This window comes from Rhinatrema bivittatum, chromosome 16 (assembly GCF_901001135.1).
Source record: "Rhinatrema bivittatum chromosome 16, aRhiBiv1.1, whole genome shotgun sequence".
In the NCBI taxonomy this organism is placed as follows: domain Eukaryota; kingdom Metazoa; phylum Chordata; class Amphibia; order Gymnophiona; family Rhinatrematidae; genus Rhinatrema; species Rhinatrema bivittatum.
The window spans coordinates 41,574,471-41,596,710 of NC_042630.1; the positions used below are offsets into that span (position 1 = coordinate 41,574,471).

Here is a 22,240-nt window from a genome sequence, read left to right on the forward strand (position 1 = left end):
CGCCTTTATAGAAATTTTTATGTCAAGAAATGAGAAAGAGGATTTATCAAAACTATATGTAAACTGCAGAGCCTTTTCTCGGGCATTCAACCACTGTATAAATTCTTTAAAAAGAACATCAGTTCCTCGCCACACTATGAAGATGTCATCGATGAATCGGCGCCACACCAAGATGTTTTTGTTATATGGGGAAATCTCTATCCACCGTGATTCAAAGTTTTAAAATAATACAATTTTTAATGGGAAGTTTGATGGGAGGTTTATCACATTAAAATATTAAAACCATGAATAAAAATTAAAAAATGTCAAAACACCATACGGAAATGGTAAGTGACGTAATCAGACACTGCTCATACAAGAGAGGGGTTGTAGCCCTGTAAGGGCAAGAGCCCATGAGACTGGAAGCACCAATTAATCTGATACCATTTTCCGTTGGTTTTTTTGAACAGTTCAAGTAGAGACTTGTAAATACATAAATACATAATTTTCTGAATAACATGTTTGCCATTTTTTGAATATTGACCTTGTGGAGGCTAATATATAAAAAACAAACAAACCCTAGAAAATACATCCTGAATAATGTTGTGGGTAAATTTAACTGGATAACTTTAATCTTTTGAGTTTTGCCAGTTAGATTTAAAGTTATCTTGCTAAAAGTAGCTGGAAAATGTTATCCTTATCTGGCTATATTCATGTGAATATACCCAGTTAAGTGGCAGTGACCATTAAAAAAAATGTGAAGCATGGATCTGTGGGTCAGATTCCCAGGCCTCAAGCCATTGTAGAGTAGTGCCCCGCCAGATTGAATCCTACTCCCAAAAGCCTTCCAAATATTTTGAAAAACATAAATGTATGTTGGGATGGGGCAGGGATCCCCTTCCCCATCCCAGATAGGTAAAACCATTAATAAATATTCCCCTTTGAAACATAAGAGATCAGCGTTGCTGTCAGAGCAGCATTGGAAGCAATCAGGATCACTTTGTTCCCGTAATCCTAGGGTAGAATGTGGTTCACTACAGTACTGAATGGTTGGGCAGCTTCGACTTTGGAGGGAGGGAGCAGTGAGTAAAGAGTCTGCCTTACTGAGAAGGGGATAGAAGAAGTTAGGTGCCAGCCCATCATACTTTCAGTTTTGTGAATGCTTGGAGGTGCTTGAGGAATGGGGAGAGCGGGCCAGTCCTCCAGGGCACTTCTATTCATTGACGGGACCTGGGAGTCAGACCCCCCAAGCTCACACGTGCCACATTTTAAAGATCATTAACATTGAAGCAGCTATATTCTTTGGTTTCTGGATTAATTCAGACCTGTTCCAGGGCACAGTTAAAGTTAGCCAATAAGCTTTTTTTTTTTTGGCAAACTCCTATGAGTCAGCTGATAAGTTTCTGGGCTAACTTGTCTCCTTTCTGGAATACCCTATAATGCCCATTACTTATTTAGTTAGGTTTTATCTGGATAATGACTTATCTATCTAACAATTAACTGGAAAAATGCCAGTGATTTTGAAAACTCAGCATTTAGTGCTGCAGGCACGGACCCTTGGACTGAGGTGGAGTTGGCACAACCTGGCCCTGCAGATCCCCACCATCGGCTGGGTGGAATCAGATGAGGCAGAGGCCCAGCTGGAGCTTCACCTATGCCAGTCCTCGTCCCCCCTCCCTGTTGCCATGGCTTTGCAGGCCTGGAGAGGCATTGGGGTGCTGACTATGGATGCAGGAGCCATGTGGGTGAGGGGTGAGGTAGACCAGCAAGAGCCAAGAGGGTTTCAGCACCAAGCCTTTTCCTCGCTGGCAGCGAGCATGAGCCGTGCCCGTACTGGTGGTGCTCTGCCGGCTTTCCCTTTCCCTGCGCTGGGTTGGGGATGCGCCATCCCTGCTTTTGCCTGCTCTTTGCTGGCTTTGTCCTCAGCTGCAGGGGGGGGGGGGGGGGGGCTTGCTCCTGCACCGCCCATACTACTCGTGCCACGGCCTGTATGAGCTTGGCCCATTCATTGACGCAGCAAGAACCGGCGTACCCTGCAGCTGATGGCCCCATCAAAGCAGGGCTGGAGTTGACCTTGCGGAGGAGGGGTGGGTCTGCTGCCACCCTCCTTCACCCCCTCAGAATGCAGCCACCCACAGGGGACAGGGCAGTTTTTTGCAGTGGCTGTATCAGAGGGCACAGCTTCAGCAGTGAATTTATAAAATAATAATAATAATTTTAAAAAGTGTGAAATTTTCTTTTTTTGCTTCTGACGCAAGCTGCCATCCTCTTGCATTGGGGGAGAGAGGGGTTCCTGGAGTGGTCGGCATCTCTTCAGTGGCTCACACCACTTGGGTTTTCACTTGAGGTTGACCGCTGATGGCATGGGGGCTACCTCTTGCTTTTTGCTCTGTTGTGACCTCCTCCTGGAGCTTCCCAGGCCTATCTCTCATGGCTGCGGTTGGCAAGCGCATTGAGGTCAGGGGTGGGGGCTGCGGTGTATAAAGGCCCGGGGAGGCGGCCTACTTGTACTGGGCGAGCACTGCGTCTCATCTGCGCCATTTTTGGGGGGCAATTGCAGGGCACTCCTCGCCGCGTGAACGGGGTAATGCTGGGTGCGGGGTGGTGACTGACAGCCTGTGGGAGTGGGCCTCTAGTGGGCCTTGTCGGGAGGGACTGGCGTGGAGAGCCATGATCTGGGCAGTGTGGTCCTTGTGTCATTGCCGCCCCCCCCCCCCCCCCTTCATTGATTAAGCTTGGTGCCGTTAGGCAGCACTTATTGGCAGTGGTGGTGGAGGCTGGATACCGAAACGCTCATGTGTTAAAAGGGTTTCTTTTGTTGGCACGCGACAGTGGAGAGAGTGCCTGTATTGACATCTCTGGAGCGGTGTGCCTTGCTGGTGGCGTTGTGGTGGCGGTTGAGCGCTAGAGGCAAGATGCAAATGCAGGTTTCTCCTGGTGGTGCAGCTGGTTGATTCCTGCAGCGTGCTCTTCCTGGCTGGGGGTGAGTTTAGGCAGTGGTTGGGGGGGAATCAGGGTTATAGTCTGCTGAGGATCAAGTGTCCTTTTGGTCCCTCTGAGGTGTGGCTATGAGGTGGCTATGAACTGGGTCTGTTTATAGAAAAAAAAAAAAAAGATGTCTGCTATTACCGGCAGCAGCAGCATGGGACCCAGTTAATGTTTGGGTCCTTGTGGTGGGATTGGCCTCTGATGGGATGCTGGGTCTGATGGACCCAGTTTGACAACTTCTCATGTTCTTTCACTAAATGAAGATCCGCCTATCAGCTACTTCAAGCGACAGCTTACGTTGGCCAGTTACTTGGCATGGGGATTGGCATGGTCATTGCAGAACCTTGGATGCAGTGCAGCCTTCGCCTGTGGATTTATGTGGGCTGGTTCCAATCAGGAGTGAGAGCCAAATGGGGACTTGTGCATAATTTTCTCCGCTCTCCTCCATGCCTTAGGTTCACCTGGCTGCATTGGCATTATCTGGCAAGGAAACTGAGTGCCTGGTGTGTCAGCAGGCCCTGTGGGAAGAAGGGACTCACATGCTTTGATACTGCATTATATTAAACAATTTTTCAGTCCACTATAGGAGTTTACCCTTTATGCACAGTGACATGAAAATTTGATACGCTGCCCTTCTCAGCTCCGTTTCCAGCCAGAGTAGTAACTGCCACGCGGTGCAACTCCCCGCAATTCTTTCTTTTCAAAGGAGTACCTGCTGCTCTGTGTGGGTTATCCCATGCCTCCTGATTAGGGTAGAAGCTGCTTCTCATACAGGTTAACCGCAGCCGCAGATCTTCCATGGGGGGTTGGCCGCCACTCTCTGCAGATTATCACCAAGCTTTTTCTCAGGGGGAAGGGCTGCTACTCTGTTCTAGTTACCCCATGCTGTGATGGATGGCACCGGCTGCTCCCATATCTTTCCATTGAAGGAAGTAGCATAGTGACAGCATAAGCTAGTAAGATCCGTGGCTACACAGTCCCGTACATTCAGGCTTCCAGTTTTATTTTCAAACATTTAACACTGTCAGGCAGGCATTTTAATTTCATTTCTCTTCCTATTTTATTCTGAATCCACAACCTGCTTATTTTAACAGATAATAAGCAGGTTGTGGATTCAGAATAAAATAGAAAGTTTTGAGCCAATTTTGTTTCACATATGGTGCTAATTTCTTCAGTGAATATATAGTTTGGCTCAGTATTTAAATAGCACGTCAACTGGCAGCAGAGAACAGCGAAAGCAAATTTGTCATCATTTCACATGGCAGCAATTATCGGACATCTGGGTCGGATACTGCCAAGGATCCCACCGCAAGTACTTGTGGATATCATTTCTGTGCCATCCTTTCTCTCTCCATATCAGGTCATGCAATGGCACCGAGACATTTGCATTTCACTGCATGACATCTTTGTTTTGTCCTGCACATCCTTGTTTACATGCGTAACTTGCATTTGCCACTGGGAATGATTCAAGCAAGTATTTATGCTCTCATCTTTTAAAATATAAAATCACCCATTGCCTTATCATGCTTTGCCTGCGCGAGTTGTGCCGTTATGGTAGCAGAGGTGGTCTGCAGCTTTGTCTCGTCCAGTGGGTCGCAGACAGGGGGTTACTTGCTCACCTGGAGCCCCAGCAATAGCCCTGATAAGATGTGGTCTCCAAGTCACTGAATGCAATTCTAGAGAGCAGGCCAGAGACACAACCAGCAGTGGTCACATTTGACATTGCTATATCTTGTGCCTCAACTCATCAATTCGGGTAGCTCTAATGTTAGCAGCACTATCTGGTTGTCAAGTATCAACTGTATTGTCATGTTATTCTTATGGGTTGACAATTTCAGGCAGGATTGACTATGCTTTTCCACTATTCGGGCAGCACAGTAGGTTACACTTTTAGAAAAGAAGGAAGTGACAGTGAAGCTTCCCTCTGTGTTGTCTAATACAGCTTTAATAATTTCATGCAGCCATTGAGGTGCTGGCCTCTGTTGGTGGCTCCATGTTTTCCTGTGATGAACCTAATTATTGCCACAGAACTGCAAAATGCCACTCCACTGAAAATATATTTCCAGGACAAACCATCTGCATTTCTTGAATAATTGCTTATCATCTTAGTTTCCAAGAACATAAGAACATAAGAAATTGCCATGCTGGGTCAGACCAAGGGTCCATCAAGCCCAGCATCCTGTTTCCAACAGTGGCCAAACCAGGCCACAAGAACCTGGCAATTATCCAAACACTAAGAAGAACCCATGCTACTGATGCAATTAATAGCAGTGGCTATTCCCTAAGTATAATTGATTAATAGCCGTTAATGGACTTCTCCTCCAAGAACTTATCCAAACCTTTTTTGAACCCAGCTACACTAACTGCACTAACCACATCCCCCGGCAACAAATTCCAGAGCTTTATAGTGCATTGACTGAAAAATAATTTTCTCCAATTAGTCTTAAATGTGCTACTTGCTAACTTCATGGAATGCCCCCTAGTCCTTCCAAAGTTAATATACAATCAATATTGAGCTCCTGGCTGAATAGTTCAGGGGCTACATCCCCAACACATGCTTGTCAGCATCTGCAGGTCATTCTTGGGTTACCAACTATGGTATTGATCCTATATCAGGGAAGATTGCTGAATATATTTGCCCCCCCTTGCATTAGGTAGCTATTCTGCAATATGAGGTCAGCAAAGTACTAACTAGTCAGATCCATTATAGGTGTTCTCAGATTGCTCTTTTCACACCAGTTGTTTCCTATTCTCTTCCATGAGCGTGTTCTACAGCTAATGGTTTTATATGCCAGACATGGCAGTTCTTAGTTTATATTTAGGAGTAATCAGGGATGATAGAGCATTGCTGCTCTCTTGTGGTCAATTACCATCTTTTGGCAGGCAAACAGAAGTGTAAATTGGCACACCCCTGTTTTAGTCTGCATATAGATATTAGAGATGTGCAGAAGGAAAAATTTTGTTTCATTTCTTTTTTTGTTTCGCCGTGACCCAAATTGGTTTCATTAGTTTCATAGGGGCAAAACCCAATTCTTTTATTAGTTTCATTTGTTTTTCATTTCCATTAAAGTCAAAGGTGGCAGTATTTGCAGCCTATTTTTGGCTGCAGAATTGGGGTTTTCTTATCAATTCTGATGATACTTCTGGGGAGCAATCATCAGAATGAGAAAAGAGCTCTAAGGTACTTAGACTGTGGCAAAGTGGCACCAAAGTGGCAAGAATAGCCTAAGGCACAGTAAAGGGGCAAATGGGAACCAGGAGTGGCAAGAGTGCTTTAACAAAGGTACAAAGCAGCAGCGAGAGTGTCAAAAACACACCACAGCTTCAAAAGAGAGCACTGATAACAGTTACATGAACCCTCGAAGACAGCACAACAGGCAAAGTGGCAAGACAAGTGGCATAAACATCCTACAGCACAATGAAGGGGGAACATAGCAAGCAGAAAGAGTGTCAGAAAAAAGCACAAGGTGCTGATAAAGGGTCAAAGCAGCAGAAAGACTAGCACCAACACACTGAGGAACCATGATAATGGCTAGAATACCGTAAGAAGTAGACTGAATCATCTGGTGTATGACAGCAAGGCAGAGTGGCAAAAAGTTGATAGAGACAAGACAGGCTGGGAGAGCGGAGGTAGTCTTGTCCCTGTGGTTTAGATAGGGGCAAGACAGTCTGGCAGAGCTGAATTATTCAGGTCCCTGTGATTTTGATAGGGGCAAGACAGGTTAGCCTCAGGGAGAGTTCCCTTTCCTATGTGCAAGAAAGGGTTCAGTAAAATGGGTTTGCTCCTAGAGTGGGGTGGTTCCATTGGTGTCTAGTGAGCTCTCGCTGGTCTTTTAAAATCTGGTGTATGTAGCAGATATACAAACGAGAATTTTGAAGGCTGAGGTGGAGGAGGTTTCCATGTGAACAGCAGTTCTGGTTCAAAATGGGTCAGCGGGTACTAAGAGATAGGCTGGCTACACCGGGGAGAGTTCCCTTTCCTTTGTGCAGGAAAGGGCTCCCTAGAATGGGTTGGCTGCTAGAGTGGAGCACAAATGTTCAAAGTGTGGCGAGTCAATGTGGAGGAGGTTTCCATGTGAACAGCAGTTCTGTTTCAAAATGGGTCAGCAGGTACTAAGAGATAGGCTGGCTACACCTGGGAGAGTTCCCTTTCCTTTGTGCAGGAAACAGCTCCCCAGAATGGATTGGACCCTAGAGTGGGGCCCGAGCCTTCAAAGTGTGGCGACGTGGAGGATGTTTCCATATCTACAGCAGTTCTTGTTCAACATAGGTTGGCGGGTACTAAGAGATAGGCTGGCTACACCTCAGGAGAGTTCACTTTCCTTTGCGCAGGAAAAGGATCCCTAGAATGGGTTGGCACATAGAGTGGAGCATGAGCCTTCAAAGTGTGGTGATTCGATGTGGAGGAGGTTTCCATGTCAACAGCGGTTCAGGTTCAACATGGGTCAGCAAGTACTAAGAGATAGGCTACACCCAGGGAGAGTTCCCTTTCATTTGCAAAGGAAAGGGCTCCCTGAAATGGGTTAGCCCCTAGAGTGGAGCACTACAAAATGTGGCAACGTGGAGAAGGTTTCCATGTCAACATGGGTCAACATGGGTCAGCTTTCAAAAAGTGACGAAATGGAGGAGGTTTCCATGGTTCGACATGGGTCGGCGGGAACTAAGAGATAGGATGGCTACACCAGTGGAGAGTTCCCCTTACTTTGCGCAGGAAAGGGCTCCCTAGAAATGGTTTGCCCCTAGAGTGGAGAACGAGCTTTCAAAGTATGGCGAGTCAATGTGGAGGAGATTTCCATGTGAAAAGCGGTTCTGGTTCAACATTGATCGGCAGAGTAGTAAGGGATAGGCTGGCTACACCAAGGGAGATTTCCCTTTCCTTTGCAAAGGAAAGGGCTCCCTAGAATGGGTAGGCCCCTAGAGTGGAGCACGAGCCTTCAAAGTGTGGCTAAAAGATGTGGAGGAAGTTTCCATGTCAAGAGCAGTTCTGGTTCAACATGGGTCTACGGGTACTAAGAGATAGGCTGGCTACACCTGGGGAGAATTCCCTTTCCTTTGTGCAGGAAAGGGCTCCCTAAAATGGGTTGGCCCCTAGAGTGGAGCATGACCCTTCAAAGTATGGCGAGTCGACGTGGAGGAGGTTTCCATGTGAAAAGCAGCTCCGGTTCAATATGGGTCTGCAGGTACTAAGAGATAGGATGGATACACCCGTGGAGAGTTCCCTTTCCTTTGCAAAGGAAAGAGCTCCCTAGAATGGGTTGGCCCCATTGTGGAGCATGAGCCTTCAAAGTGTGGTGAGTCGACGTGGAGGAGGTTTCCATACAGCAGTTCTGATTCAACATGGGTTGGCGGGTACTAAGAGATAGGCTGGCTACATCCAGGGAGAGTTCCCTTTCCTTTGCACAGGAAATGGCTCCCTAGAATGGATTGCCCCTAGAGTGGAGAATGAGCCTTCAAAATATGGTGAGTCAACATGGAGGAGGTTTCCATGTGAACAGCAGTTATGGTTCAACATGGGTCGGCGGGTACTAAGATATAGGCTGTCTACATCCAGGGAAAATTCCCTTTCCTTTGCACCTGAAATGGCTCCCTGGAATGGGTTTGCCCCTAGAGTGTAGCACAGGCCTTCAAAGTGTGGAGAGACGACATGGAGGAGGTTTCCATGTCTACTGCAGTTCTGGGTCAACATGGGTTGGTGGGTACTAAGAGAGAGGCTGGCTACACCAGGGGAAAGTTCCCTTTCCTTTCTGCAGGAAAGGGCTCCCTAGAATGGGTTGGCCCCTAGAGTGGAGCATGAGCCTTCAAAGTGTGGTGAGTCGACGTGGAGGAGGTTTCCATACAGCGGTTCTGATTCAACATGGGTCGGCGGGTACTAACAGATAGGCTGGCTACATCCGGGGAGAGTTCCCTTTCCTTTGTAAAAGATAGGTCTCCCTAGAATGGGTTGGAGCACGAGCCTTCAAAGTGTGGTGAGATGACATGGGGGAGCACGAGCCTTCAAAGTGTGGCGAGATGACGTGGGGAAGGTTTCCATGTCAACAGCGGTTCTGGTTCAACATGGGTTGGTGGGTACTAAGAGATAGGCTGGCTAATCCCAGGGAGATTTCCCTTTTCTTTGCAAAGGAATGTACTCCCTAGAATGGGTTGGCCCCTAGAGTGGAGCATGAGCCTTCATAGTGTGGTGTGTCTACATGGAGAAGGTTTCCATGTGAACAGCAGTTCTGGTTCAACATGGGTCGGAACATACACCCAGAGAGAGTTCTCTTTCCTTTGCGCAGGAAAGGGCTCCCTAGAATGGGTTGGCCCCTGGAGTGAAGAACGAGCCTTCAAGGTATGGCGAGTCGATGTGGAGGAGGTTTCCATGTCAACAGCGTTTCTGGTTCAACATGGGTCAGCGGATACTAAGAGATAGGCTGGCTACACGCGGGGAGAGTACCCTTTCCTTTGCTCAGGAAAGGGCTCCCTAGAATGGGTTGGCACCTAGAGTAGAGTATGAGCCTTCAAAGTGTGGCAAGTTGACGTGGTGTAGGTTTCCATGTGAACAGCGGTTCTGGTTCAACATGGGTCGGTGGTTCTAAGAGAAAGGCTGGCTACACGCGGGGAGAGTACCCTTTCCTTTGCACAGGAAAGGGCTCCCTAGAATGGGTTTGCCCCGAAAGTGTGGTGGTTCTGTTTGTGTCTATTCAATAACCAGAAGCTCTTAACTACTTATGCACTTCAGCTGATGACGAAGGAACTTGAAGAGCTCTCAGAAATAAGAAAACTGCTACTCAAGTCAAAAGCTACAATTTCAACCTATGTTGACTTTGTACCCTACACAGTGCCTCTGTAAACTATGGGAAAACAGAGGATCAACTAGAGTGCAACTACCACCAGTTATCTATAGTATTAGAATCATTAATGTTGGCACCTAAGTAAGATTTATGGAAAATGGCCCATATTATGAAGGTCATGAAAACTATGCAAGCTCCAAACATAAATCTTAAGTCAGCTTTTTATGTTCTTACATTCAAATGTTGCAAAACAGGAAAAATAATATTCTGTAAAGAAGTGACGCACAAATACATGACCATGAAATTAGAAATACTAGAACTAAACTCAGACAGGCACAGGATTTGAGGTCAGGCCCTTTTAGTGACGTAAGGGCTGGACAGATTGGCACAGAATTTGGGTTCACGCCCTTGTAGTGACATAAGGGCTGGACGGGCAGGCACAGCATTTGAGGTCAGGCTCTTGTAGTGACATAAGGGCTGGACAGTGGACAGACAGGCACAGCGTTTGAGGTCAGGCCCTTGTAGTGATGTAAGGGCTGGACAGACAAGCACAGCATTTGAGGTCAAGCCCTTGTATTGATGTAAGGGCTAGATGGCCTTGCACAGCGTTTGAGGTCAGGCCCTTGTAGTGATGTAAGGGCTGTACAGTGGACAGAAAGGCACAGCGATTGAGGTCAGGCCTTATAGTGACGTAAGGGCTGGATGGGCAGGCACAGCGTGAGGTTAGGCCCTTATAGTGTTGTAAGGGCTGGACAGTAGACAGACAGGCAGAGCGGTTGAGGTCAGGTACATGTGCTGATATTATCTGGCACATATGAGGCAGTTGGAGCTGCTGAAAGGCTTTAAATTGCTTTTATTCATCTTGCCATTCAGAGGGAAAATTTGGAAACCCAAGCAAAGGCATGTTTATTTTCAAAAAGACTAGCATTTCCATCAACTCTGGTGCCATCCTTGAGTGGTGAGGGCTCATGATATCCCCTGTCATTGAAAATACACGTTCACTGGGCACACTGGTTGGTGGAAATGACAGATATCGCTGAGCCACTTTGGCTAGGTGGGGCCAGACAGTGGACTTGTGTGCCCAATATGCCAGCGGATCTGTCTGCATGTCCTCTATGGAATCTGTGAGATACCGTGTCACTGACAGTTGTGCTGGTGTCTCCTTTGCTTGGGTGGGCTGAGAGTCCTTCTTGCCAGCTGCTTTCACTCTAGCCCGTTCCAGAACAGATGCTTTTATAGGAGCAACATGGTTTTGTCGTACTGAAGTGGAGGAGAACGTACTAGCTGTTGCTGACAGAGAGCTGCTCCTGCTTGGGCTTGCACTACTCTCTGAAGTGCCCGCTACTTTCCTCCTCTGCTTCATGCCTAATCTGTCTCTGCCTATGGCGCTCCAGTTCACAAACTTTTACTAACAGCAGGTCCTTCACAAATGTGAGACAATAGGATTTGCACTGTGTTGAGCATGTATGTGTGGTCTTTTGTTAAAGGTCTTAATCTCTCTTGCACCTGCTTCTACAAAAAAGTCAAGACAATGCAGCACCTCTGCTGTCATTCCCTCTTCCTGTTTAAAGCCCTCCATATTTTTCTCCAGAAAATTAACTATAGGGATGATGTCAGCCAAAGTTCCACTTCTGGATCTCAGCTCCTCCGTGGCATCCTTGAAGGGCTGCAGGATTATTTCCAGTTGCCTCATGATTAACCAAACATGATGCCGTAGGGGACTCTGCACACCTATATCCATTGCCACAGAAAGTTCATGAAGGGGTGTCTGCTGCTCCACTAACCTCTGCAGCATCATATAGGTGGAATTCCACCATGTGTCAATGTCTTGAATGAGACACTTTTGAGGCATCTCCAAATCAGTCTGCTTTTGTCAGAGAACCTGCCCCGCCTTCACACTTCTGTGGAAGTGCACTGCTATGTTCCTGCACTTGTATATTAACGTATGCAGGTATTCATTCTCTTGGTGATTGGTATCCAACCCCTGAGCGGTCTTCACTACCAGGTGCAGAGTGTGTGCAAAACATTGGATGTTCTGAAAGCACCCGTCGCATATTGTTTTTACCATGTTTGCACCATTGTCTGTGACAAAGAAACCTTCCTGAATATTCCTGTCTTGCTGGTGTAGCTGCCAGTGTGCCAGCATCTGTCTACTGCATGCTAGAATATTGGCTGAGATATGGGCCTCGTCCATGAGGTGGGTGTGCAGTAAAGCCCACCTCCACCCTGATACTTGTTCACTAACAGAGCTGCTGCCTTCCCCTGCCTCAGCCAGGTCCCACCAGTGTGTTGTCAGGGAGAGGTAAGAGTGTGTTGCATTCTTGGCATTCTAGATATCGCAGGTGAAATGCACACTCCCCTCTGCCTTAACCAGCAGCGCTTGGATGCAATTGCAACACTGGTTGTACAGGCTGGGGATGACCTTTCTACTAAATGTGGTTGTGGAGGGGACTTTGTAATTTGGATCTATGACCTTCAGCAAATGCTTGAAACCCACATTCTCCACTACTTGCAAGGGCTGGTCATCAAGGGCAATCATTTCTCCAGTACTCCTGGTTAAAACGTTTGAGGCTGCCTGCCTCCTTCCCCGGGATAGCATTACCAAACACCACCCCATTTCCTCCATGGTGGGTTGTCGCTTCTGACACATGGCAGGGGGCTGCTGGCCTGCCACCTGACTGCTAGAATGGCTGAGTGTGTAGGATGACTCTGCTCCTTTTCAACCACTTTACGCTGCCTGGAAAAAGAGGTCCCCAGACTGGTACTGCCACTATTCCCAGATAGCAGTACTGTTGGGTGTTGCTTCTGCGTATGATCCATCATGCCAAAATTAGTTAGATGTCCCATTTGCTTGCCTCTGCTAATAGCCCTGTCCCAGTAATTACACTGAGCAAAACACAAGTCCTTTGTCACTTTATAGTGGCTCCATATCACAGATTTCTTTCATGATCCCTTCTCTATAGCCTTCGGGGTGGATGCTGACACTGGAGTTGAAGTAGTGGGTGCACCCTCAAAAGCAATGCCAGGGGCATCAGTCATACTCTGTGCCTGCGCTGACTGTGCTTCCTCTTCCTCATCATCAGTTTCATCTCTCCCCTGCAGCACTGAAGTGGAGGCTAAGACAGAACTAACTAAACCTCATAAACCTTCTTCACCTATTACTTCTTCCATTTCTGATGATGAGAATCCCACACAAGATGATTCTTCATTGGAAACAGAAGCAAACAGTGTCTGCGCTGCATTTTCAGCACTAACTAGAGTCTGCTGTCACACTGCTTCTTTTGGGTCTCACCCTTTTATCTTGCATGACTCAGCCTCCCTTTCCCTCACCTCCAAAACTACAGGGTCAGAAAAGGTTGTGGCAGTGCATCATCTTTAAATTTCATTTTTTTCTGGATGGAACTGCCTGCCCCTCCAGAGATTTTAGATTGGAACAGCTCCCTTTTTAACTTTAATGGTGGAATGGCACTGCCTTTTGAAGTGCCTCCTCTGCCAGTCCCAATCACTCGACCACATCTTTCTTTCACTGACATCAAGGATTTAATGTCTCTGCCTACTAGGGATTTCAATTAAAATAATTATTCTTTATTGGTGACTGAGCACCTCTGTACCAATATATGTGAGTGCATAAAACTACACACACACACATAGAGAAAAGACTGGAGGCCTGAGCAAGCCCAATTCCTACAGTGATGCTGCTTGTTCTTTGAAAATACCAACTCCCAGACAGCCACTGGAACTCTCATACTATCTCCCACCCACACCACCCAAACCCTGCCTGCAACCTATCCCAGGGGGGTAAGTTCAGCAGCAAAATTCCACTGCTGGCAGCTTGTCTCAGTGAGAGAGAGAGAGAGAGAGAGACAGTCTGAGTTCAATTAAAAAAAAAGTGGAGTAAAAGAACCTTGGCTGGCACAGCAGCAAAAAGAAACAAATGTCTTTTTCAATGGAAAATTCTATCAAAGTAGCAAGGACAAGCAGCAGTAGCAATTGAATACAAATTTGAGACACTCAGACTAGCTCTGAGTAAAGTCACCTCCCTAGACAACACCCGAGAAAAAAGTGTGTGGCACGCCGCATGCTGAAGGTGTAAATAGTACAGCGTCAGCAGGAACAGCATCACAGAGCACTGGGAGCAGCGATTGGCTGCATTAGAAAAATGCCTAGCTCTGATACATTGCCATTCTGGTGTCCTTGTCAACCTGTCTGACCCACTCTATGACAGGACTGTGAGGTCACTTATGACTCACAGGAAAGGGCTGTTTGTTGCAATGGATACTCCCATATGGCCTTCTCCCATTTCAAACAGCCACTAAGAAATCACTGCGAACCAAAAGAATGAAGCTAATATGATATGTTTCATTTGTGGGTGATGGCCATGCATTTCGTGAACCCACGAATAAAACGAACAGGGACTTATGCATTGTGGATTGTACATTTGTTGAAAATTAATGCACATCCCTAACAGATATGCATTAGAGGTCACCAGAAAAAAATCTATCATGTAGTATGATGAGCACATAATTTCACTGAGCTTTCCAATATGACTGCAAATCCTAATGTCATTTCCAATCTCCCTTGTAGGATAGTTATTATTTCCTTACTACAAGGTCTGCAGACCCCCCAGTTGAGCTGGTATGTTCATACCAGTGTGGGCATTCCATGCATTCTTAACCACTTTGTTTAGGTTAGTTTACATTTCTTATGGCAATCTCTCTTGATCAAACACTAGGCAATTTAGTGCTATTCATCTATGATATTGAAATGAGCTTAGTGGATCCCGGCAGTTGGGGTGATTCAGGACTGCCATATTCCCATTCAATTATTACTGTATATTAGAGATGTGAATCAGGTGAGATGAGGCGGTTGCACCTGAGAGGGTTGTGACATAGTGTTTTATTATATGCATACTGTGATGTTATTTGAATATGCTTGTTAAACTATATTTCTACTGTAATCCTTTTATAAATTGATTATCTGTTTTAAATGTATTTGTTCAAATGTCCATTTGCAAATACAGGACATGATAATGAATCAAATCAGACCCTGAATGACATATTATTTAGGAAACATTTGATTCATGGTAACAAAAATCAATTAATATATGTTTTTAATGTCTGTAAATTATTTACTTTTCTGTTCTCTGCAGATCAGTTATGGAGCCCTGGATCCCATCTTCAATGACCGGGTTCAGTTCCCTTCCTTATATCGGACCGTCCCTGATGACAGATCTCAGTATGAAGCCATAATTCAATTACTGAAGCACTTTGGTTGGACCTGGGTTGGGATCGTGGCATCGGAGGATGACAGTAATGTGAGAGCCAGTGAGGAGCTGAGGAATGAGATTATCAGGAGTGGAGCTTGTGTTGCCTTTTTAGTGGTTATCACCATGTCAGACCTGAAAGGCTTTAACCCTGCTACCAAAGTACTGACAAATACAACAGTAAATGTCATCATTGTATATAGTGGATTTCTTTATTTTGTAGAATTTATGAAAAAAATACAAGAGGACCAACTGCCCAGGAAAGTTTGGATTTCTTCAGCTCCATTAATAATTACCACTGAAAATTGGTTTGAAAAGGACTTATATCAATTCAATGGTTCTTTGATGCTTTCTGTCCACAAAGGGGAGATTCCTGGCTTAAGAGATTTCATTTATGGCATCACTCACTCAAATATGTTGCATATGAATTTGCTTACAATGTTTTGGTTTGCAACTTTCCAATGCACACCTGAAAACCTTCCTTATGATGAGTGGCCTATTAAAACAAGGAAGTGTATGGCGAGAGATGAACTGAGATTCCTTGATGCTTCAACCTTCGACCTGAATAACCTTAGATTTTCATACAGTATTTACATTGCTGTATATGCAGTTGCTTATGCTTTGCATAACGTATATTCAGCCGAAATCCAGCAGGATGGATTTGTTAATAAATCAAGTCTAATACAAAATTCTCTCTCAAGACAGGTAAGAAAATATTGTTTGGTTAATATGTACAATTTTATTTTGCTATTAAAGTTGTTGGGTTTTTTTTTCTGACATATTAACATTTCTATATGGTTTCGATATGTCAGCTATTGAACATATTGGTAGGGAGCTGGTTTGAATTATTAAATTGAAAGATCTCTGATCTAGAATGAAAGATTCAATTCCCCAGAATTTTCTATCACCATGACAAGAATTTATAGGAGAAACTATGGAAGATACAAGCCCTGGCCTAATCCAGGAGAAGCAATGAATTGTGGTAGAAGCAGAGAGTTCTAAAAGAAAGAAAAAACATTTCTAACCTGCTACTTATAATCTGTAACTTTTCATTGAAAACAGCTATGATTCTTGATGGTTGAATGCTGCCAATGTGATGCAGAATTTTTTTTAAAAAGGTCTCAAGGGATGATCAGGGAAACTATAGACCAATGAACCTAACATCAGTGCCTGGCAACATGGTAGAAGTCATTCTTCAAAACAAAATCACTCACCAGACAGACATGACTTAATATGGAAAAGTCAGCATGATTTTAGCAAGGGTAAATCCTTTCTTACCAATTTTTTAGAATTTTTTCAAGGTGTAAATAAACCTGTAGGTAAAGGTGAGCTGGTTGATATAGTGTATTTAGATATTTAGAAGAGATTTGACAAAGTCCCCTATGAGAAGCTTCTTGGGAAGTTGCAAAGTCATGGGTAAGAGGCAGTGATATGTTGCAGAATGATTAGAAGGCAGGAAATAGAAAGGAGGATTACATGGCTAGTTTTCTAAATGGAGAAAAGTCTTTAGTGGAATTATTAAGGGACTGATAATGGGTCCTATGCTGTTTTACATATTCATATATGATCTAGAAAAGTCACTATAGGAGAAGAGTTCCGATTTCTAACCCAACCTCCCTTTACGTATGTACCTACTATTTACGAGTGACCTTCCTATTAATTGTTAGAAAATTACACAACTGTGGGGGTCATTTTCCAAGGAGTTACCATGGGTGATAATTCTGCAAATCACGCTAACAGCCGTTAACGCGATTTGTGAATGCACATTTTTAATTTTGTATTCAGGGGGCGGAGCAAATGTAAAGTAGGGAGGATTTATCGTGTGCCGCGAAACAGCCGCACTGTTAGCGCGGCCAATAACTACTCCTCTTTCATTTGCGTTATGTTGTGCGCTAGAGGCCGGTAAAGGTTAATCGCGGTTCACGATGTTTCCGGACAGGCCTGTTTCAGTATGCTGAAGCCTGAGAGAGAGAGAGAGAGAGAGAGAGAGAGAGAGAGAGAGAGAGAGAGAGAGAGAGAGAGAGAGAGAGCACCTTGCTATGGTGCCTCCTCCCTAGACAGGTATTTGTATCCCTATGGGAGGCGCCCCTAGTAACTCGAGGTGAGGGTTAAGTATTAGTGTTGGGGGTTAGGGGCCACTTTCACATTCAACGTGAGATGTACGAACAGAAGAGTGGTCTCTTGTGAAGATTTGCTGACCTACGGAGTGAGGAAACTCACTCCAAGATGAGATTTGTGCAATGTTCTCTCCACCTAGCTTGATGGACTCTCTACCTGGGTAACAACATGAGGCCCTGTATGAACAAAAACAAATTTACTTTATTTCAATGTTACACAGGGCTAAGCTTAAAACTTTGCATCAGAAACCACAAAAGCAATTGGGGAAACAGACAATAAGAAATACAATAGTTATAAAAGCATATCTGACATCCAGTGACTATCCAATTAAAATTAATCAATTAATATTAGCCCCACATATTTCTAGCATTGACTTGCAAGTAGAGAATGCTAATGAGCTCTGACTTCCTGACCACAGACTAGGGAATAAGTTAGAGTCCTTATCTTAGGACCAGAAGCTGAAACCTCTCTCCAGATCTTCAGCAGGCAGGTCTTTCTGCAATAAGGACCCAGGAACTCAGGTGGCAGGGTCTATTTCCTAAATCATGTATCCCAAGCTGAGAAGGGCTTCACCTTTCCAGCAGCAAGGTGTGCTCAGCTCTTCTGCTCAGGGACACCTTGAAGGAAGATACATATTCTATTTCTGCAGTGGTAGCCAGAGAGCTTGGCCAGAGTGGAGCTAACAGCACTCAGATGGACCACCTCCTTTTCTTTCATGGGTAACGACCTGATGACAATGAACAGCCAAGATTACTGTTAGCTGGCCTTTTTCAAGGGCTCACCTATGCATAATTCAGTAGCTCATGCATACAGGTGAATTTATAATTAAGGTTTTTAATTAGCAGATGTCCCTGTGCTTTTTCAAGTCCTTTGTCTCATCTCCAGTTTCATCAAGTGGTCAGTTCTGATGAATGATAGTTATTCACATTTGAAAGAGCTCTGATAAACTCTGATCCCAGATAGCATCATAAATAGAGGCCATAATATAATTGCAGCACCTATATCCACACAGCAGCATCTGTTCCAGTGTTTCTTTTGGCCCCATTTTGGTGCCAGTTTGGCTAGCAAGGCTAATAATTTCTTCGGGCTGTCATGTATACAACAATGAGAAGGCTTTCTCATGTCTGCATTTGGCTGTATGTAGCCAAACGACAAAATCTTTTTTTCTCTGCATTTGCATTGGCAAAATAGGCCAATATCCTTTTTTCCTGACAACAGAAGGCCCATCTTAGCTGCTTTCCCTTGTTAGCAAGAATTGAGATATTTCCTACAGGACCAAAGAGTGAGGAAATCAAATTTGTAAATGAAACAACTTTATTCAAATTTGTTAAAACTGATGAAAATTGTAAGAAACTGCTTAAGGACCTTGTGAAACTAGAATACTGGGCAACTACATGGCAGATAAAATTAAATGTGGAAAAAATGCAAATTGATGCACGTAGGGGAAAATAATTTCAACTACAGACACACAGAGCTGGGTTCTATATTGCGAGATACTTCCCAGGAAAATGACCTTGGACAATATGTTGAAAGTTAGGAATGATCCAGAGGAGAATGTACAATAAAACAGAAAATATTATATTGCCTCTGTATTGATGAATGCTGCAACCATACCTTGAGTACTGTGTGCAGTTCAGGTCACCCCATCTCAAGAAACACATTAATGAATTAGAAAAGGTAAAGGAGAATAACAAAATTATAAAACTGATAGAACACCTCTTCTTCGATAAAAGGCTATAAAGCCTAGGGTTCTTCAGCTTGGAAAAGAGACAGCTGAGAAGGGACATGCTAGAAGTTTCTAAAATCATGACTGGGATGGAACGGGTAAATAAAGGAAGGCTGTTTACTCCATAATACTAAGCCAAACAGATTCAAAACAAATCATAGAAAATACTTTATTTTTTACTCAGAACACTAACAATCTTCTGAAATCTATTGCCAGAAGATGTGATGAAGGTGACTAGTATAGCTGGATTTAAAGGAGGTTTGGAAATATTTCTGGATAAAACTTCATGACACAGTATTAGCCAAATAGACTAAAGAAAGCTAGTTATATTCCTGATAGTGAGTAACAGGAATCAGATCTACCTTATGGGATCTTCCAGCCATTTGTGACCTTGATTGGTCAAAGTTGGACACAGAATGCTGTGAGAAGGTGATATGGTCAAATTTCCTTGTCCCTAATAAAAGTCTTGATGAAACATTTTGAAGTAACTATACTGGTTTTAATAGTCTTGAAAATATGCCTAGTAATAGGGAGTTACAGTAATCAATGTTTGAGAATATTGGTTGCAATATTGGTCTCAAAGCAGATCTCCCAGTTCAACATTTTTTTCTTCCCAGTTGTATCATTTGTATTCCAGAGTCCCTGTGGCTCCATCTCCTTCAGCATATTTCATCACACACCCTATTTGTTATGGGCCAGTAAGCAGGGCCGGTGCAAGGGTATTAGGCGCCCTAGGCGAAACGTCAGCTATGCCGCCCCCCCCCCCCCCCCCCCGCCTCCACACACAATTAACTTACATTGTGCATTAATGAAAATAACGGTCTGTATTTATAACAGAACACTTATTTGACATTTTTATGCCATGTAAACCATTGAGATGATTTGTCTTATCGACGGTATAGAAACTCTTTTATAAATAAATAAATAAAAATATATAAAATAAACATAAACCAAAGCTATACTTGTTGCTCAAACAAAAAAAGCAGACACATCACATAATATTAAATAATTAAAATGGCAGTCAATCAAGAAAAATGAACTTAAAAAGCCATCTTTACTTACCCCCTCCAGCAGCTCTCTTACTCTTCTTCCATGCAGGCTGTATTACACACCAGAATCAGCAGTAGTGGCTAAGCTCTATACCAGGGGTCAGGAACCTTTTTGGCTGAGAGAGCCATAAACGCCACATATTTTAAAATGTAATTCCATGAGAGCCATACAATATGTTTAAAACTAAATACAAGTAAATGTGTGCATTTTATGTAAGATCACACTTTTAAAGTACAATAAGTCTCTGAAAATATTACACCAGGCCTTAAGACACCAATACATCTCCTATTAGGAAAACAGACCAAGTCAGGCTGCTATAGAGTCCTACACAGAAACAACACGCCAACAGAAAACCTCACCTGAATCACGTGCTGTCCCTCACCTAACATAGAATAAAGAGACCAAAACGCATAACAAGAAGCATGCAGAAAAAACTGAATTGGAAACTGCAACAAGCCAGAGTCTCTGTATGCAGTGTAACAAAGGAAAAAAGAAACATCACCCATCCTTATAAAACAAATCAAGAAATATAAAATCATCAGCAGTAAAACTGTACTAACAAAAAGAACATATTTCGAAACAGCTGATGAGTGGAATATCCAATAATTAAAAACTCATATAAAACATTTCCAGATACCAACAAAATATTTAAAAATAGCAGACACAAAGACCCAGTAATGAAAAATAATAAGGATACAAAAATTTTTTTGCTCTACATACCTGGGAACATTTGATATCCAGGTGTCCTGAGATTGTTCTGAATTAGCAGGAGGTGGGGTGGTTTGCTTGGAACTTTCTCCTCTCTCAGTCACATACCAGCGCTCTCTCTCACACTGGCTCTCAATGACACACCTATACACACATGCTCTCAGTACTCACATAAACACATGTTTTTTCTCTCTCATATAGGCTCTTAATTACACATTTACACACATGCTGTCTATCTTTTCACGCTTACACACACACACAGGCTTTCAATCACATAAATACATGCTGTCTTTTTCTCTCACACACAGACTCTCATTCACATGCTTACAAACATGTCCTCTCTTTCTCTCATTTACACACAGGCTTTCAATCACATACTCACATGCTCCCTCACCTAAATCAGCTCTCAATCACACACAGACACACATGATCTCTCTCTTACACACACACACAGGCTTTCAATCACATAAATACATGCTGTCTTTTTCTCTCACACACAGACTCTCATTCACATGCTTACAAACATGTCCTCTCTTTCTCTCATTTACACACAGGCTCTCAATCACATACTCACATGCTCCGTCACCTAAATCAGCTCTCAATCACACACAGACACACATGATCTCTCTCTCTCATTTAAACACAGGCTCTCAATCACATACTCACATGCTCCATCACCTAAACCAGCTGTCAATCAGACACAGACACACATGATCTCTCTCTTACTTATACACACAGGCTCTTAATCATACATACACATGATTTCTCTCACACACAAAGGATCTCAATCATACACACATACTCTTTCACACAAACTTACACATACAGGTTCCCAATGGTAAACTTACATTCATGCTCTCTCTCTCACAGGCAGGCGCTCAATCACAGACATACTCTCTTTCACATACACAGGCTCTCAATCATTCACATACATGCAATCTCTCACTCACACACCCAGGATCTCAAACACACATGCTTGCTCGTTCATTCACTATCTCTCTCCCCCACCCCGGGAACTCGCGGCGGCAGCAGCCTCCTCCCAACGCTAACCTCTTCATTTTCAGCCCTCGCGGAGGTGGAGTCCCATCGGCCGCGGTTGAAACTCCATTTTCCTCCGAGCCACGCTGCAGTCTTCTTCCCGTCGGACACTAGCGTGGCCTCTTCTTCCCGCGCAGGCACCCGATGCTCTCCACTTCCTCTTCCGGGCCGCGGGAAGAAGAGAGCACGCCGGTGCCGCTGACTCAGCGGCACCGGCGTGCTCTCTTCTTCCCGCGGCCCGGAAGAGGAAGTGGAGAGCATCGGGTGCCTGCGCGGGAAGACTCCCGCGCAGGCACCCGATGACTCCAGCGCTGGCACCCGGCTGACACCCGATGACTCCCGCGCAGGCACCCGGCTGACTCCAGTCGTGCCCGGCGTGCTCTCTTCTCCTCCCCCCCCCCCGCGGCCCGGAAGAGGAAGTGGAGAGCATCGGGTGCCTGCGCGGAAGAAGAGACCACACTAGCGTGGTCTCTTCTTCCCGCGCAGGCACCCGATGCTCTCCACTTCCTCTTCCGGACCGCGGGGGGGAAGAAGAGAGCACGCCCGGTGCCGCTGACTCCAGCTGTCCTGCCGCGTTCCGCCCGGGCTGACAGCAAAGGA

The 22,240-nt window shown here is 44.7% G+C and overlaps 1 protein-coding gene across 1 annotated transcript in view; it reads left to right on the top strand.

Annotated features, from left to right (window-relative positions):
• The window catches only part of LOC115077506 (vomeronasal type-2 receptor 116-like), a 52,780-nt gene that overhangs the window by 13,780 nt on the left and 16,760 nt on the right, over window positions 1-22,240 (top strand). The window contains exon 3 of the mRNA XM_029579797.1: window positions 14,887-15,180. Within this exon, the coding sequence (XP_029435657.1) occupies window positions 14,887-15,180 (294 nt within the window). The remainder of the gene's footprint in view (window positions 1-14,886; window positions 15,181-22,240) is intronic.